Source organism: Trematomus bernacchii, unplaced genomic scaffold (assembly GCF_902827165.1).
Source record: "Trematomus bernacchii unplaced genomic scaffold, fTreBer1.1, whole genome shotgun sequence".
NCBI lineage: Eukaryota > Metazoa > Chordata > Actinopteri > Perciformes > Nototheniidae > Trematomus > Trematomus bernacchii.
In genome coordinates, this window is record NW_022988098.1 from 6,685,486 (window position 1) to 6,703,724 (window position 18,239).

At 41.9% G+C, this 18,239-nt stretch overlaps 1 protein-coding gene across 1 annotated transcript; it reads left to right on the top strand.

Moving 5' to 3' along the window:
- Positions 1–9,058: 9,058 nt before the first annotated feature.
- LOC117475642 (bactericidal permeability-increasing protein-like) lies at positions 9,059–17,930 on the top strand. The gene is made up of 16 exons (XM_034121957.1): positions 9,059–9,132; positions 11,649–11,756; positions 11,833–11,944; positions 13,188–13,316; positions 13,632–13,787; positions 13,887–13,950; positions 14,099–14,159; positions 14,239–14,330; positions 15,207–15,383; positions 15,465–15,524; positions 16,128–16,295; positions 16,380–16,447; positions 16,531–16,573; positions 16,654–16,717; positions 17,125–17,201; positions 17,361–17,930. Exons 2-16 carry the CDS (start codon positions 11,654–11,656, stop codon positions 17,400–17,402), a joined length of 1,416 nt encoding a protein of 471 aa, XP_033977848.1. The 5' UTR covers positions 9,059–9,132; positions 11,649–11,653; the 3' UTR covers positions 17,403–17,930.
- Positions 17,931–18,239: the final 309 nt, after the last annotated feature.

Below are 18,239 nucleotides of genomic sequence, written 5' to 3' on the forward strand. Positions count from 1 at the left end.
GAGGCCCTAGCAGTGGGGGAGTGGATTGGTGGCCTCCCTCAACTCCCAGGTGGGTTGACTTGGAAGAGGGGTGGCATCAAATATTTGGGGGTCCATCTTGGAGATGAGGGCGCACTGGGGAAAAACTGGGAAGGAGTTTTAGAAAGGGTGGAGGGGAAACTCAACAAGTGGCGCTGGTTACTTCCCCACATGTCATACAGAGGCAGGGTGCTGGTCATCAACAACCTGATAGCATCCAGCCTCTGGCATAAGCTAAAGTGTGTGGACCCCCTGCTGGTCTTTTAAAAAAGTTGCAAATTATTATTTTAAATTTCTTTTGGGACAAGTTGCACTGGGTTCCTCAGTGCACGCTGTACCTACCAAAGGAAGAGGGGGGGCAAAGGTTGGTGCACCTAGAGAGTCGAGCAGCTGCTTTTAAACTACAGTTTTTACAAATATACCTGACAGGAAACGATGATGTCGTCTGGAGGCCGGTAGCCAGCACCATTTTAAGGGGGGTAGCAGGCCTGGGTTTGGATGCGTCATTGTTTTTAACAAACTGTGATTTTACTCGTGTGTGTGTTTTGCCTCCGTTTTACAAAGGACTTTTTAAAGTATGGACACTTTTTAAATGGGCCAGAGTGGGTCCCGCAGCATCTCTGTTCTGGCTCCTGGAAGAGCCTCTGGTGTGGGGGGCCCGGCTGGACGTCCAGGACAGCAGCAGACCTGCACTCACTGAGAGGCTTCGGTCCGTTGTGGTCGTGAAGCTGAGGAACATCGTGGATGCTGCAGGTCCTGGACTCCACAACACCGAGGCCGTGGCCTCTCTGCTCGGCCTGAAGTCGGCCCGCCACACCAGAATCATCCTGAACGAGTGGACTAAAAGACTAACTGATGATGAGATGGAGATGCTGCGGGAGTATTCCAACAGGAAGGAAACCCCTGACGAAAGGGACCCTTTTCCAGACATTGGGATTTTAGCAGACCAGGATGGACTAGAACCCAGAACTCATTCAGACTTACAAATGCAAAATGGAAAAGGTTTTTATAGACTCTGCACTCTGGCCCTGAACAAACAGAAACTAAGTGAGAGGAGAGACACGGTGTGGAAACAGAGGCTTAACGTCCCGGGGGGCTGTGAACCAGTATGGAGGCTCTTCTACAAACCTCCACTGAACAAGCGGTCAGGAGACCTGCAGTGGAGGATCCTCCACGGGGCCCTGGGCCTTAACGCCTTTGTGTCGAAAATAAACCCCACCGTGTCCTCCGAGTGTCCGTTCTGCACCGACACAGAGACAATCATTCACTGCTACCTGGACTGTCACAGACTGAAGCCTCTTTTTAATGTTTTAAAAACTGTGTTTTTAGACTGTGGGGAGGTTTTTACAGAGACTGCTTTTATTGTTGGTGCTGGCTACAAGAAACAGAATGCAGGGAAGTGGGAACTGTTGAATTTTATTGTGGGGCAGGCAAAAATATCAATTTACAAAAGCAGGAAAAACAACGTGAAGAGTACAGCCGCTCAGCAACTCACTAACATGTTTTTATCTTTGGTAAAGGCACGAGTGAGTGTAGATTTTAGATTTCACTGTCTGATGAGAAGTATGGAAGAGTTTTTAAACCGGTGGTGTTTCACTACAGCTGTGTGCTCTGTGGTGGGGGAGGAGCTCGCTTTTAACTCTGTCTTTGTGTGAGAAAAAAAAGAAGGAATTCTTCTCTCAATGTATACAAGAAAATAGTTTAATTGTTTGTTGAAAATCTAAATAAAAGTGTTTTTTAAATGGAAAATGTAACCGGGGTGAAAAGGGTGTTATCTTTACTTAATTATGAATGTTGTTACATCAAGGCTGAAAATGAGGTTTTTTATGTATTATATTTGTATTATATTTGTATTTAATCTTATGGAAGTGCAGATCCCCTGTCCTCCACCAGGGGGTGCTGCAGCACCCCTACTTCCCACGGCCCTGATTATACCTTAATACAATTATACCTTAAAGTGGACCTATCATGCTATATTTGAATAATATAGTGTAGGACCATACCTATATAAGGCATATTTATACTTTTTTTTTTTTTTCAAAATACCAAACAGATCATGCATTTTAGCCATGCCTCATTTTGCTCAATTTGACATTTTTTAGATCTGTTTTAGCAAGGGCAGATTCAGTGAGAACAGCACCGCCTACAGGCCTGGCATATGTACTACAGCGTCTCCAGCGCTTTCGAACGGCAATGGCCGTGGCTGTCTGCTCCTGATTGGTGGAGTTGGCCCAATAGCCGTAGCGCCACCGTCCTGACGTCAGGACAGTGTTCAAATCTGGATCAGTTTTTATCAGATCCGTTGCAGCCCCTTTTTTAGAGATTTGGGTATGGAGGAAAATAGAGAGGGTTGTGTTTTCTGACACTTGGTGAGTTCCCTGGAACACAGGGGACACATATTCATGTATAAAAGACGTACAAAAGTGCATTTTGCATGATAGGTCCCCTTTAAATTAAAATCAGTAGGCGAGGGTGTAATTTCAACACAGTCTCAAAGGCAATGTGAGCGTCCATTCCCATTGGATAACGGAGGATTTTACACCCGGAAGTAAGTATTTTCTTTACTGTCGATTGATTTTACAGTGATATCTGCACTACTCATCAACTCAAAAACACCAGATTATCCTTGTTAATTACACAACATTGATTGGTTTAAATTTTGTTCACTACTTTTGTATTTTTCCCCTTCGATTCGGAGAAACAAATATTTTTTCGGAGTTTAGGATGGCAGAAGACACTACACTACCCAGAATGCACGAAACACGAGTTGGGTGTCCGGAACCGCACTTGAGGTAGTATCCGCGAAAGGTCGTACGTGTACGAGCTCCCCGAATAGGTAGATAACAGGTAATACAATCTCACGTTACCCTCGTGGTCTACTATGATAGTGTACAAAGAGCTGTTCTTGTGTTCATCCCCATATACCTCGTGTCCACCCCCTGGAGTCCAACACACAAACATTGTAACCTTGAGGAGCTCGGAGACCCGTTTCATCTGTGCGCAATGACAGGTGCTTTGTCCGATCTCAACACATTGAGCGATATCACACTCGCTCACTTGTAACACACCCAATAGAGTTTGGATGGGCGCCTCGTGTCCTAGGTACACAATCTTAACATCCGCGTGTTCAGGCAGGCCTTCCGCTATGTACGCTGGTATCGGTGCCTTGACGACTGTTAAGGAATAATTCTTCTAGATATCTAACCTTTGCTCTGTGACGTTTTATGATCTACTCTGACGTCTGTTATCTCCTTTAAGGAAAGGCCTTGGTGCCATATGTGTTGTTGTCACCAGTTTGTGACCGGTCAACTTGTCTGGCACGAAGGGTAATTGTTGTGAGAACGCTGAGGCACTTCTTTATCGGTGTTTGTGGACTCTAAGATGTGAAATCTTCGAGGCCATGAGTGTCGGACGCAGGTGGTTGAGTGTTCCCAGCTGTTTAGTCTACTCCCTCAGAGATGTTGATTACTCTCTGTGAACCAGTTAAAAGGTCTAGCATAGAGAGAGGCTCTTCAGAATTGACGTGGCAACTCTACCGTGAAGTCAGAACCTCTGACTCTTTGACTTGTGATGTGAATCCTCCGGCCGATACTCTGAATAAACCCATCAGTGTTTGACATCAAAAGCTCCAACTCTCACCGTGTCTCCTTCCTGAGTCGGTGACTCCCAATGCATTGCTACACAGAAGTTTCCCCCACAACGACCTTGTCCGCATGGTTCATTGTTAGTGCCAGCAGATCTGCCCTTTCGGCAAGCAATGTGGACAAGTACATTTTTCTTAAAAAAAACATGAAAATACAATGACAAGCAAGTCCTAATGTTAAGCTGGCTGCTTCGGTGAGTACTAGTACAGAACAGATTATTTCAGTTCATCGAAATGCTGCACCTTAATGTTTATTTTATTATATTTTGTATTTATTTGAGTGAATACATTATTCACAGTTTAATAATAATTAAAAACCCCCAACAAATATTTTATGTTTTGTTATCATTTTTTCTGCTGTACCGAAAACGTACCGAACCGTGACCTAAAAACCGAGGTGCGTACCGAACCGAAATGTTCGTGAACCGTTACACCCCTACTGCATTGTCAGCCAAATTCGTATTTTCAGCAGGAAATGCATTTTCTAATTTATATTATTTGTCTATGGGGAATTTAATCAGCGACCGTCTGGTTCGTAAGCCCAGCGTATTGACTGGAGCTGCTGCAACAGAAAACAGTGACCACAATTTTTGTGTGGGTCACACCTGCTCAACATTGCAATACCAACATTGATTTTCAGAGCTCACACAGATTAAGAAGTGGAATTCAGATTCATACGTGGCCCCTCCACACCTCAATCTGCAGACGGCAGGATTACAGATGCAGGGAAAGTCTCTATGTTAGTCCTGAGTGAGGACAGCCTGCAGGCAGGAGCAAAGCAGAGCATTAAACTGAACTCTGTGTGAACCCGTCTTCAGCCTTGTGTTCTCCCCCGTCAGGAATACAGAGTGCTATATCGATCTGAACACACATCAGAGTTTACAATGTGTCCAAATAACTCCAACAAGTCAGTTAAAGTGTGAAATATCACTGTGGATTACAAACACAAGGCGTGAACAAATTAATTTACAGTTGCATTTCAAACACACTTCCTCATTTGTGGGAGAGCTGATATTTTGCATATCTTACAACACATGTACTTACGTTATCCTTCTTATGATGTTTTTAATTGATTTGTCTCAGCCTTTAAATAAGAAAGATCAACTGTATCATAGAGGACTAATTGTTGTACCATTTCTATAATAAAATGATCTGATTTCAATATGTTGGAAACAGAACTATCTTAAGTTATATTAAGATAAGCCATAAGCTGCTTTCTTTGGCTTTGCCTGTTTTTAACCTTAATGTTTGAAATAGTTTAACAGGTTTAAGTAAAAAACTGAAGCTTTGATTCCATATGAAGGCCAGCCAGCAGCAGGAGTAATTATATTGGCAATAAACTCACTTATAAAGTGGCTTTAATTGAAAATGCAGACATTTTTCGAAACTTTACAAAAACCTGATATAGTTACATCCTAACATTGCTCAGTCATTTCCATCACACTGTATGTATGGTGGTAAAAGTGTCATGACTAGGCAAACCAGTATGAACCCAAAAGCACGACTCGACAAACAAAGTACAAAAGAAAGTCTTTAATTAAAAAATGGCACTATGTGCACAACAGAAAATCACTCAGGTAACAGGTAGAAAACACTCTTACGAGGAAAAGGTTACCAAAGTAGTTCCAAAAAATACAAAGGATAAAGTAAATTCCAAACTCGGTTCTTAGCTCTTAGCAGAAAGACATGAGGCTCGTTTGAGATGAGCTGCGGCTCGCCTCGAAAGTAGACGAGAATAACCGATTGCAGCCGGCGGACGTCTCAAAAAGCTCGCTTGAAGTCGGACAGCTCGGAGTCGGCTTGACTCGGTTTGCAGTGGCGGAAATTGCGTTGGCGTTCTTCGTTGCAGATGAAGTGGATGCAATAGAAATCCCACAATTATTATGTTGTTAGATGTAGGTGATTGTTCCTATTGGTGTGAAATATAATTATTTAGCTGCCACTTTAAGCTTTATGATGTGTACAACATGGATGTAGGCTATATGTAATTTAATCTTGCCATTGTAGTGCCATTTTAAATGATTTATTCTATAAATAAGGTTAAACTGGTTAAACCAAATCAGTATTACAACAGATTTTATTGTAATGATTTGGTTTAACTTTAATGGTATATGAGAATTGCTAGAAATAACACCTCACTACAAATTAATGACTCAAGTGTCTGTTCATTTTAAAACAAATCAATACAAGGGGGGTTGAATTCTACATGTGAAAGACAGAACCACTTATTACTTTTCAAAACTACTTCCGTCAGTGGTCTTGACCAGTTTGCATTTATAAAGAATGCACAAATGTGTTTAATCGTTAATGTCAGATATGTACTAAGTAAATACATTTGTTTCTGCTCAAGATTAGATTCAACTTTATTGTTATTGCACAGATTACAGGTACTGAGACAACGAAATGCAGTTTAGCTTCTAACCAGGAGTGCAAAAAGCAGTAAAGTGAAAAGTAATGTACACAATCTACAGAATAAAATATAGAATTAATTGAATGATGAATAAACAGTGAGGGGTATGAATACACTAGATATACACAGTAGCCTGTGAGCAGTATGAACAGTGTGTATGAATATGTTAAGATATATAAAGTATGAAAACGGTAAGTAGTGCAAGTATAGTATAACATATATAGATATTAATGTCATGATGATAAACATTGTGGAACAATGATGACAAATGTGAATGGAGTGGCGACGAAAAACTGACACAAAACAACAACAAACTTGTGCGGAGCCAATAGAGAGTTTCAACACCAGCACAGGGTAAAAACCACCAATAGCCGCGTTCACACCGGAGTACTTTTCCCCGTACTTTTCGCGTTTAGTTCCATTAGTACCCCTTATGTCGTGTTCACACCAAAAAGAGTACTGAGTGCCGGGAACTTTTACCCCCATTGTTGTACTTTCCTGGGGGAAAAAAGTGCCCCAGTTCTGATAGGCTGGGCGAATTGCAAACCAAGCCCCTGTAAAACTCTGAAATGTTTTGTAGAGTCGCCATTTTATTATCCTCGCATTAGCATTATTAGCATTAGCATTCGCCCAGCGCACAAACGCAGAGAGACTAACTTATGGCAAGCTGGGGACTGGCTTCAGTAGAAGCTGCTGGGACTCCCAGCAGCTTCTACTGAAGCCAGTCCCCAGCTCCGGGGACTTCCGGCCGGGGACTTCGGGTGGCAGTATACACCGTGAAGTGGTTTGCGGCCTGCCAGTAAACCCAAAGCAGAAGAAGACGAAGTGACGTCAGCGGCTCATTTGCGTAATCTTCCCTCAGGGAACTTATTCCGGTGTGAACGCGATCTGTACTAAGTGCCCTGGGGTAATAAGTGCCGGCACTAAGTACGGCAAAGTACTTGGTGTGAACGCGGCTAATGAGCACTCAGCTCGATATACCAGCGAGTCGTTTCCCATCAAGCATTTCGCTTCTGCAGCCCGTGCAGAGAAACTGCTCCGCCTCGCTCTCAAGGCTGCCGGCGTCTTTGTCCTGCGAGATTTCAACGTCTCATGCAGTCGAGCCTCCAGAGCAAGTCGGACATAATGACTAACCATCATGCAACGTACTAGCAAGACGACGATCGCAATTGCGCAGGTCTGCGACAGGATCTATATCCATAATTCCCAAACCCTATATTCCTGAGACATAATTTTTCATGACAAACGTAGGAAAACATCTCGTAGCTTGAAAAATGACAAATAATTAAGCAAAATAATTAAACAAAATGCCTCTTGAGGGCATGAAGTGACAAAAACGTTCAACATGTCTCCATTAAAACCCATTGTAATTTCAGGCTGATATTTCCTCACAGCAGCAGCCGCACACCTTTAGTTAAACTGCCAAAAAGGCCACATTATTTACCCGAAAGTACACAAAAATTACACTTCAGATGCTCAACTTCCTTGACATGCTTCACGTTTTGAAATTTCACAGATATCTGTTATCGTTCTTCCACAAAACGTTCACATGTAAGAGGTTTATCTCTCATTCAGAACAATGCAATGCTCTCTCTCTCTCTCTCTCTCTCTCTCTCTCTCTCTCTCTCTCTCTCTCTCTCTCTCTCTCTCTCTCTCTCTCTCTCTCTCTCTGCCACACACAGACACACACACTCTCTCTCTCTCTCTCTCTCACACACAATGTTCCAAACGGCCCAGAACTTCACAGGTTTGGTAACGATGCAGCCATCAACACATCTAAGCGTAGTATGGGGTGTCATCAAATGCCGTTGCCATGGCGACAGACCACTCGCCATGAAACACGATGTCGCTGTAAGTCCAATGGACACGGTCCAATCGTCGTCCAATCTTCACTTGTATATCACCGGTCCATGCCTCAACAGCTCTACGCCAAATTTGAAATCTCACCATATGCCGTTTCCATGGAAACGCATCCCTCGCCATAAAACACGATGTCCCTTTAACTCCTATGAAAATGTTCAAAAAGTGCTCAAAATTAACATGTGTGCTAACAGTCCAGCCGTGAAGACATCAACGAGACAGTTTTGAGATTTCTTCAAATGCCGTTGCCATGGCAACACAATGATCGCCATGAAACACGGTTTTCTCATAACTTCAGTGAAAATGCTTCAAACGGCCCAAAACTTCACAGGTTTGGTAACGATGCAGCCATCAACGCATCTAACCGTATTATGGGGTGTCATCAAATGCCGTTGCCATGGCGACAGACCACTCGCCATGAAGCACGATGTCGCTGTAAGTCCAATGGACACGGTCCGATCGTCCTCCAAACTTCGCTTGTATATCACCGGTACAGCACTCAACAGCTCTACGTCAATTATGGGGTTTCTTCAAATGCCGTTGCCATGGTAACACAAGGCTCGCCATGAAACACGGTTTTCTCATAACTTCAGTGAAAATGCTCCAAACAGTCCAAAACTTCACAGGTTTGGTAACGATGCAGCCATCCACACATCTAAGCGTATTATGAGATGTCATCAAATGCCATTGGCATGGCGACAGATCATTCACCATCAAGTTAGTTCAAAAGTTTGCAGTTCAAATATTCTGCTGCTTTTCCAAGCCTTTTTACTTTCTTTTCTTCTCTCATCACACATTCAAGCCCCCAGTGTTCATGTATCATTTAAATCTAAATTCTTCACTTTCTTCTTACACATTACATTTCAGCATATCAGTTTAGCGTCAGCTTTTCAGCATAAAGCATTCCCACTAGCAATTTCTTCAGGAATTGCATTCTCTAGTTGAGATATCATATTGCAACACTAACATAAGAACACTGTTAGTATTTTGTAATATGTCAGGTGATAAAAGATTAGCACAGTGAAGCAGTGGGAAAACCAACATGTGTTAATGTTGCTTCATGTGGGTTAGTCCCCTGCCATAGTTTAGTTTCTGATTGGGTAAGTGAATTACAGGACATGTACCTCCCTTCCTCTTATACTCTGCCTTGTTTGCAGTGAGACTCAGACATCAGGAGAAACCTGACAGACTACTGCTTCGGGTAAGTGCTTAAATGTGTTTATATGTAAAGATAAGAAAACCTTCTTATGTTTGTTCTGAGTTAACTTCAATATGTGAAGGAGCCTTGAATTGTAGTGTCTAGAAATCCTTCTTCACATCAGGTAGATGATTATTGTATTATGAAACATGTCGGTTTCTTCTTCTGCCTCAATTGCAGTGATTACAGATAAAGAGTGTTAAGAGACTGCATATTCGAAGAAATGTTGCATTTTAGGATATGCATTGACATTAAATATTACTTCCCTACAAAACTACCTTTGGAAGTAAGTGCTAATCTGTTCACAGTCAAATATAATTCATGTTTTTTTGGTTTCCAATGGTGAAATATGATTTTCTTTTTAATAAGCAGCCTCTTTATTCTGTTTTCACATACACTTTGGACCAGACTTCTGATCCTCACGGAACCAGTGTTCATTTTGGCTGCTATTTTTGATTTAGTCGTGGTCTTTAGACGAAAATGGTTATTAGTGTTAGTCACATTTTAGTCATTTTTATCCTTCATAGTTTTAGTCTAGTTTTAGTCGACGAAACTCAAAAAGTTTTAGTCTAATTTTAGTAGATGAAAAATCTTTACATTTTAGTCAACTTTTAGTCAAAATGTTTTCTCTCTTTAAACTAATTCAGTTATATTTATATAAGTTATAAATAAAATATATAATGATGTTATTATATTGTACTGTACTTGAATAAAATGTTAAGGTCCTTGTACTTTACTGGAGTATTTAAGTATTTTGCTCCTTAGTACTTCTACTCCACTACAGTTCAGATGTAAATGATGTACTTTTACTGCACTACATGTATTTAATACCTTTAGTTACTTCACAGATCTGGATGAATGATGTGAAATATGATCAAGTCTTAAATCAGACTTTAGTTCCACCTGGAGTAAATTCACAAGCTACCCTGCAGTATACAAAGTCATTCAAAATAGCTGCACCTTTACCAGCTTTGAGAACACTTTAATGATCAATAATATGGGAGGATGTGGCTCAGTGGCTCAGTGGCATAGTGCGCTGGCGTTAGTGTGCTGATCTTCGGATCAGTGGAGCGCTGGTTCAATCCCTGCTGCAGTCAGCATGTCGTTGTGTCCCATGGGCAAGACACTTCACCCCAAATTGCTCCTGATGATTGCCCCTGGTATTGAGTATGTAAGTCGCTTTGGATAAAAGCGTCTAACAAGTAACATGTAATGGAATAACGTTACTAGTAATTGGGGCAACAGAGCTACGAGTTAAGGAAGTCGAAAACTGTGCATTTCTCCGACTGAATATGATGCTGTTTGGACAGACTGCTCATGTCTTACGCAAAAACACTAATGGCAGACGAGCCATCCGTCCCCGGCAGATCTCTGTGTGCCGCTGCAGCGTGTCTGTTAAGGCCCTGACACACCAGGCCGAAATCGGCCGTTTTCGTTAGTCGGACGACGAAGCGTGCCCTGTCGCCCAAACTCAATTTGGTGTGCCGTCGGCCGTGACACACCTTATTTGGCCTTTCATGGCCGACGCACGTTGAATCGGCCGTGCGTCGGCCACAGGCAGTCGGACAAAGATATCACTCTGATTGGCTGTTCAGCTAGTGAATCAGTGCATGAGAAGCGAAACGGTTGCTTGAGAATGTCTTCCACAAGCAACACTCTAATGGCTGATAGCTCCAGTACCGCACAAAACATGTTTTCGATGAACGAGAGTGAAAACGGAACGCACACGCTATTTCTCTGTCTTCCGGTTGTTGCCTCTTTTGAATGACAAATACACACTACCGCCGCCTGCTGGTAAGGAGAGTTATTGCCACTCACGCATGCGCAGTTCGTACGTGCTCGGCTGAAGTCTTTGCGATGTGTTCCAGTGCGACACATGGCCAAGACGCAGGAGAACACGGCGATGCAGCAGTCGGCGTCGGCGTCGGCGAGTTCTCTGGTGACTGCTTGGTGTGTCAGGGCCTTTAGCCCCGCACACAGAGAGACATGCCTGTGGGAGATCGCTCTTCTGGAGTGAAGAGAGCGGAAATAATGATATATTAGAAACGTAAGATGCATTTTGACAGACAAGACGGACAATTGGGGGAATATATCCAACATTTTGAATGTCCGATAGTCCACCATTAACACCTTAGTCCCGTCTCGTCTCGTCAACGAAAACAAAATATACATTTAGTCATAGTTTTTATTCTCAAGAATCTATTTTTAGCTCGTCATCGTCTCGTCTTAGTCATGTAAAAAAGGTCGTTGACGAACATTTTTGTATGTTGAAAATAAACAAAACAGAAGTGAATGTGCCTAAAGGGGAAGCCACTGATGTGTAAAGTTATGATGGGTATGGATTATAACAATAAATAAGAAACGAGTATCAAATAAAGAAAGCATTCATCTAGAAGAGGAAGCCTTGATTGGTTGATTCCCAAACATCATTTGCGGAACAAATAAACATGTCAACATATCTTGAGAACAAAGAAATAAAAACATTGTGCTGATGATCCTGTCCTTTTTCCTCCCAACAGTCAAGATGTTTCTGTGCTGGTGCCTATCTCTGGTGGCTTTAATCCCTTTGACCACAAGCACCAACCCTGGAGTAAAGGTCAAGCTAACAGCTAAAGGCATTGAATATGGTAAGGTTTGTACTTTTAGTTTTAAATCGCTAATTTCTCCCGAGTTTTTATCATCAATTTCCCTTGATTTCCCTAGGCAGACAACTGGCAGTGGCTTCGATCTTGCAGAAACTCAAAACCATCAAACTTGATGATGTGTCAGGGAAAGTGAGGGTGTCCATCGGAAAGGTCAAGTACAGCCTGAAAAAGTAAGAAAGCATTCATCACCGTCAATTCTTAAATTGGATACTTAAAGCGGACCTATCATGCAAAATGCACTTTTGTACGTCTTTTATACATGAATATGTGTCCCCGGTGTTCCAGGGAACTCGCCAAGTGTCAGAAAACACAACCCTCTCTATTTTCCTCCATACCCAAATCTCTAAAAAAGGGGCTGCAACGGATCTGATAAAAACTGATCCAGATTTGAACACTGTCCTGACGTCAGGACGGTGGCGCTACGGCTATTGGGCCAACTCTCCACCTATCAGGGGAATGTGGGGTTGGGCCACGGCCGGCCATTGCCGCTCGAAAGCGCTGGAGACGCTGTAGTACATATGCCAGGCCTGTAAGTGGCGCTGTAGTCTGCCACAAAAGCAGCGAAGAAGACTTCCCGCGCATGGTTACCATGGTTACCCTTCTGTTTATTCTCCGCTGTGGCTTTTTTTCTCCCTCCCCGAGGCAAGCGTTTGCTCCCGCTGCTTTAATTCAATGCAATCCCTCCCCGTTGAGGCAAGCACTGTAATTCTCTCCGGTTAGTCCACCAGCAGATGACAAACACCCACCTCTCCGCCTCTTCCAAGGAACGAGGGGACCGTGCGGCAGAGTTTCAGTTAGGTTTTCTTTCGCCGGTCAAGATGTCCGTTAAAGTTTAAATCTTCCGGACAAAATTAGAAAAGTGCCGGTCAAAGGTCTTCTTTGTTATTTATTGAACTTTAAAACAAATGAATAACGACTCTATATAATAATAGGCTATAATAAAACACGGAGGACGGAGATCTATTTTTCTCCCCCTCTTCTGACTTGATCAGAGCGGCTCCCCTCTCCTGCAGGGGGGCGTGGTCAACTGCAGCTCACAGAATCAGCCCGCTGCAAAAACAGGGCTGGAGAACAGCAAATAGAGTGAAATGAGGCATGGCTAAAATGCATGATCTGTTTGGTATTTTGAAAATAGAAACGTATAAATATACCTTATATAGGTATGGCCCTACAATATATCATTTAAATATAGCATAATAGGTCCACTTTAAAGAAGATTTGTGGGGTTTTCCCTTTCCTGTAATGTGTTATATAGGTTTTTGTGCATGTAAATGGTCTTCAAAGGCTTAAATCCTAAAGTAGTCTAGAGGGAGTTTCTCTCGCACTCGTGCTTAAGGCATGGAAACATGTCACACTTGAGACACAAAATACAAATATGGAACTGAAAATGAACTTTCATGTTGTCTTTATCAGTATGAACATGGTGGATGTGGGATTGCCAACGGCTGCGCTGGATCTGGTGCCAGGGACCGGTCCCAAACTGTCCATTGTCAACGCTAACTTCCGTTTGCAAGGAAACTGGCGGGTCAGGTACCGCTTTGTGTAAGTGAGAACAGATTTCTTCCTTTAAGGTCACCTATTATGCAAAGTCCACTTGTTCATGTCTTTTCTACATCAACATGTGTCCCCTCTGTGTAAAGAGATTCTGAAAGTTTCAGGAAAAAATATTCTCTCTCTTTTTGTCCTGATCCATTTATATAAAAACCTGTCTGAAAATGAGCTGATCAGATTTTGGCCACTTTATGATGTCAAAATGATTTTTTTGGCTTGTGTAACCATTAGCCTTTTAAACCATTAGCCTTTAAAGTTAAATATTTGGGGACCTATATACCCCTAACCCCGGCCCTCTCTCCTCAGAAAGGACAGCGGCTCTTTTAAGTTGAACGCCGATGACATCAGTTTCAGTACAAGTCTCTCCATCATGACTGATCCGACAGGCCGACCTGCGGTTAGGAGTATCGACTGTGGAGCCAATGTTGGCAAGATGAGCGTCCGTTTTAGGGGTGGAGCCAGGTAAGAAAAAAAGAAACTAGAAACAACTTTTGAACCAATTTGAAAGAATACAATTTTCTTTTCTTTTCGTGCTGCCATATTTCCTGTTTTTCATTTCAGCTGGTTGTACAATCTCTTCAAGAAATCCATTAGTAGTGCGATACGAAAGGCAATGCAGAAAAAGGTGAGGACTGGTTTAGGTATACAGACACTAGTTGGTTTCCAAACTGCACTTTATCCATGTTGGGTTCTTTTAAGAATATGTTCCCCATTCAGAAATCACTGTGCAAATGTATTGTGTTTTGGAATTTTTCTGCTCTTTTTTTTTGCAGATCTGCCCTCTGGTGGCCAATGCAGTATCTGATCTGAACAACAATTTGAAAACTCTCAATGGTAAATCATTATCTTTATGTCAAATATGTGTATGTTTCATTGATGCTGAATATGTGAGAGACGTTCTGCCTTTATGCAGTTCTAGCCAAGGTGGACCAGTTTGCAGAGATTGAATATTCCATGGTGGCATCGCCTGCAGTGTCAAGAACCTCCATTGACTTTGGCTTGAAGGTGAGAAACCATCCTGATGCTTTTGTTTGCCAGGTGTATGTTGCGAAAAAAATCTTGTTACAGTGGATGAAGGGGGTGGGGGAGGGGTGGGTAAAGTCAAAGATGATTCTTGATTGGACCAAATTTGACCCAGAGTCACCCAAAACAATTCTGCTGGGTCTTCCCAGACCCGAACACCAAATTATACACTTTATTTTTTAGAGACCTTCAGACTTATCTAAAATTATCAAAATCAGTTTTGTAGTGTTTGTATAGCTGTGGAGGATGTCATGAAGCCTTGTTCCGATACAAAAACAACCAGAGCGTAGTTATTATATCATTTTAACTTGAAACGGGTCACGGGAGACCCGAACACAACATAAGGGTTAAGTAAAAAGTACCCATAACTACCATCTGTTTTAAAGAGCACCTGACCTCCCTTTATATTAATAGAACAATAATGTCATTGTTAGCTAATGAATGTTTCCATGCTGAACAACGGCAACATGACAACGTTTTCATTGGTCCCTCTTCTTTAGAGAAGACCAGGAAATGATGGATACACGGATCGTGTTCAAATCAATAGGCACGCAATGACTCTAAATAATAATGATCACGCCACCAAACACACATTCAAACTAAAGTAACCAGCCTGTTTGGAAAATGTGAGAAGTAGAAAGTACAGGTATTTGTGTTCAAAATGTAAGAAGTCAAAGTAGAAAGTCGTCAGAAAAATAAGTAGTGGAGTAAAATACTGATACCAGAAAAATGTACTTAAGTACAGTAACAAAGTATTTGTACTCCACTGCTTCCCACCTCTGCAGCTTGGTTATTAAGAAATATACAGTCATGGTTACGTTGCAAATGTTCTGTTTCTGCTGTTTCTTTGTCTTTTAGGGTGAATTCTACAACATCGGGAAGCATCAGGAGCCTCCGTTATCCCCCGCAGCTTTTTCCCTGCCGCCCCAGATCAACAACATGTTGTACATCGGTGTTTCCTCCTTCACCATCGAATCTGCGGCCTTCGTCTACAACACAGCTGGAGCCCTCAGCCTGTACATCACTGATGACATGGTTAGCTGAGTCCTCCTGATTCACTCATCAATCTTCTTACATGACGTCACAATGATATTCAACCTTTCTGACTCTCAACAGATCCCACAAGGCTCTCCCATCCGACTCAACACCCGAACGTTTGGAGTTTTCATCCCGCAGGTGAAAACAGATTATACTCATTTGATACAAAGCATTGTCTTCATAGATTGGTCCAGGGATGACATATTTTTGTAGGCCGAAGCGGAAGATAGAATCGTAATGGGATTTCCATTGGATTTGAGTATATTGCAGAAAATAGGATTTGTGGCAAAACTCACATTTATGATTCTTACATGTTCAGCAGGATAATCTCCACATATACACACCACATTTAGGATTTTTGAAGCATAATTGTAATCACTGGAAGTAAAAAACGAACTTTAGGCTATTAACTAACTACAAAATTGGCTGCGCATCACCACCGCTAAGCTAAAGGCGCACTTACGTTTATCGCTTATTTAGTCACTTGTTAGCATCTACCGTTGTATGTCTCATAGAAGCTTTGGACATTCATGAGTGGGGTATTTGCTGACGTAATTATTCAAAGGATAAAACGTAAACATTTCCTCAGCTTGAGTTAACCACAGACCTTATTTCAGACATCTAACCGGTCCAAAAAATGCTAAAGTAAAGACGAGGGAACTAGAAGTGGTAAAATGCTTTAGGACTCATTTCTGCACCAGTTTATTTGGGTTTTTGTCAGCTATATATCTTCTTTTTCAGATTGCCAGACGTTTCCCAGGTCTGATGATGAAACTGCTGGTGAAGACGGTGAAAGCTCCAGTCATCACGTTTGAACCCAACAACGCGACAGTTCAGACCTTTGCCTCAGTGACAGCTTACGCTATCCAACCCAACGCAAAACTTACGCCTCTCTTTGTCCTGAACTTGGTAGGTTACACAGCTGGTGTGATAAATAAAAAGCCATTTGTTTGGTTCAACATTGGGAACTCTCTCACTATATTGTCTTTACAGGTCTCCAGTGTCAGCGCCCGAGTGTTTGTCAGTGGAACGAGGTTGGCCGGAGCTGTCACCCTAAACAAGTGAGTAACTAAAAACTAAAAAATGGGGCCAAAAGGTCTTTGTGAAGACGAGCATGACAGTTTAATTTGCCTCATTTGCACAGAATGGATCTGACCTTGGGGACGAGCGATGTCGGAGACTTTCAGGTGAGAACTCATTCTAACACAAGTCACAGTGTGCACATTCAGTACGAGCATAACTAACTAACCCTAACCCTAACCTGCAGGTCAGTGCCCTCAACAGCATCTTCCAAATGGTCCTCAATTTCGTGGTGATACCTAGAATGAATGGTGAGTACTCTTTATGAACTACTAAGACCCGCCTTGATGAGAGGACTGACAGATTGAAATGTGAATGCGACAGACAGAAAGGCACACTTTGTTGCCCATTTAAAAAATGTTTATCTATTATTCATATGTATTTAATCGTGTTGCATATTGCTAGTGTGTATTTTTATCTTTTCATTTTCATATAAATTATATTGAACCAGTTTTAAAGTCATAACTTATCCCCCTTTTTCAGTTAAATCTTATGTGTTGCATTTTCCTTTTTTAAGCAATTTAAGCTGCATTTAATGCATGAAATGTCCTATACACTTAAAACCTAATATAACACTTTTGCTATTATATCAAGACCACGTTTCCCACATTAGAATTTTGGGACTAGTTTTTCTAAATGTCTGAATTTTGCTTCATAGTTCAACTTGCAAAGGGATACCCTCTTCCGACACTTGGAAAGATGAAGCTGGTGAACACTCAGCTGCTGGTCCTGAAGGTCAGACTTTATTACAATCATATAATAAACTGTATATATTATATGACATGGATTTTAATGAGGGCCAATAACTCGGAAGAAAACATCTTACATATCTAGACAATCAACTGAATTATTTGATTTTAAAGCTGTTCTTAATTTTGGTTTATTTCTCTCTAGGACCACGTGATGATTGGGACCGATGTTCAGTTCACGGGTTGAGTGGCATTTCTGGAAGCTTCCAATTCTGCACCATGAAGACACAATCACAGTTCAACTCCCTGACAATGAGAAACAATGAATCATGTAGAAATATTACCGTCAAATGCTGATCACCTGTTCGGGATATCAACCCAGGTTTTCATACTATTTTTCTTTTAAATATAAATCTTATGTACAATGTAGAAAGGGCACAGTCTGTTAACAGTTGTCACCACGATCATCTTTTTTCAAACAAAATACTCCTTTTAAAGTGGATCAGCACTCTCTGCTGCCAACTTTATGAAAAATGTAGAACTCAAAGGTTTCTGATTCTGTATCTCACAGAGCGATGCTTCAAATGTGCCGATGCATGACTTTTCTGTAGCAGATTTGAGAGCCGTAGGAAAGAAATTATGACATCAGTACAACAAAAACTAGGTCACAGTAGTTTGTGCTAAACAAACGCTATAATTAACATCATCCAAACCAGTTGTAGCTTCTTAAAGGGACGCTTCACACAAAAATAAAAAAAGACATTGTTTTCTTTTAGCTTTAATGCAATTCTTCAATCTAAATATGTTTTGGTGTGAGTTACTGTTTATGGAGATTTTGGAGGGGAGGTAACGGTACGCCCACATGGCAGCGCCGCATGCTTCAACGGAGACGCTTCCCATTCACTTTGAATGGGGTGATGTCAAGCTTTGCCGAACTGCATTGTGGTTCCGTCGTGTCGCCTCCGTTGCTCGCTTCGAAAGCTGAGAAAAGTTCAACTTTTCAAGCGTCGACGGAAGCGTCAGCCAATCAAATCATATGCTAGTACAAGCGCTAGCCAATCAAACCACGTGCTTGTGTGTCCGG

Excerpts from the sequence above, each read along its gene's own strand:
- LOC117475642 (XM_034121957.1), top strand. The coding sequence starts at position 11,654 with ATGTTTCTGTGCTGGTGCCTATCTCTGGTGGCTTTAATCCCTTTGACC. Across the intron at positions 15,384-15,464 it reads TGTACATCACTGATGACATG|ATCCCACAAGGCTCTCCCAT; the intron begins GTTAGCTGAGTC and ends GACTCTCAACAG. Across the intron at positions 16,718-17,124 it reads GGTGATACCTAGAATGAATG|TTCAACTTGCAAAGGGATAC; the intron begins GTGAGTACTCTT and ends TTTGCTTCATAG.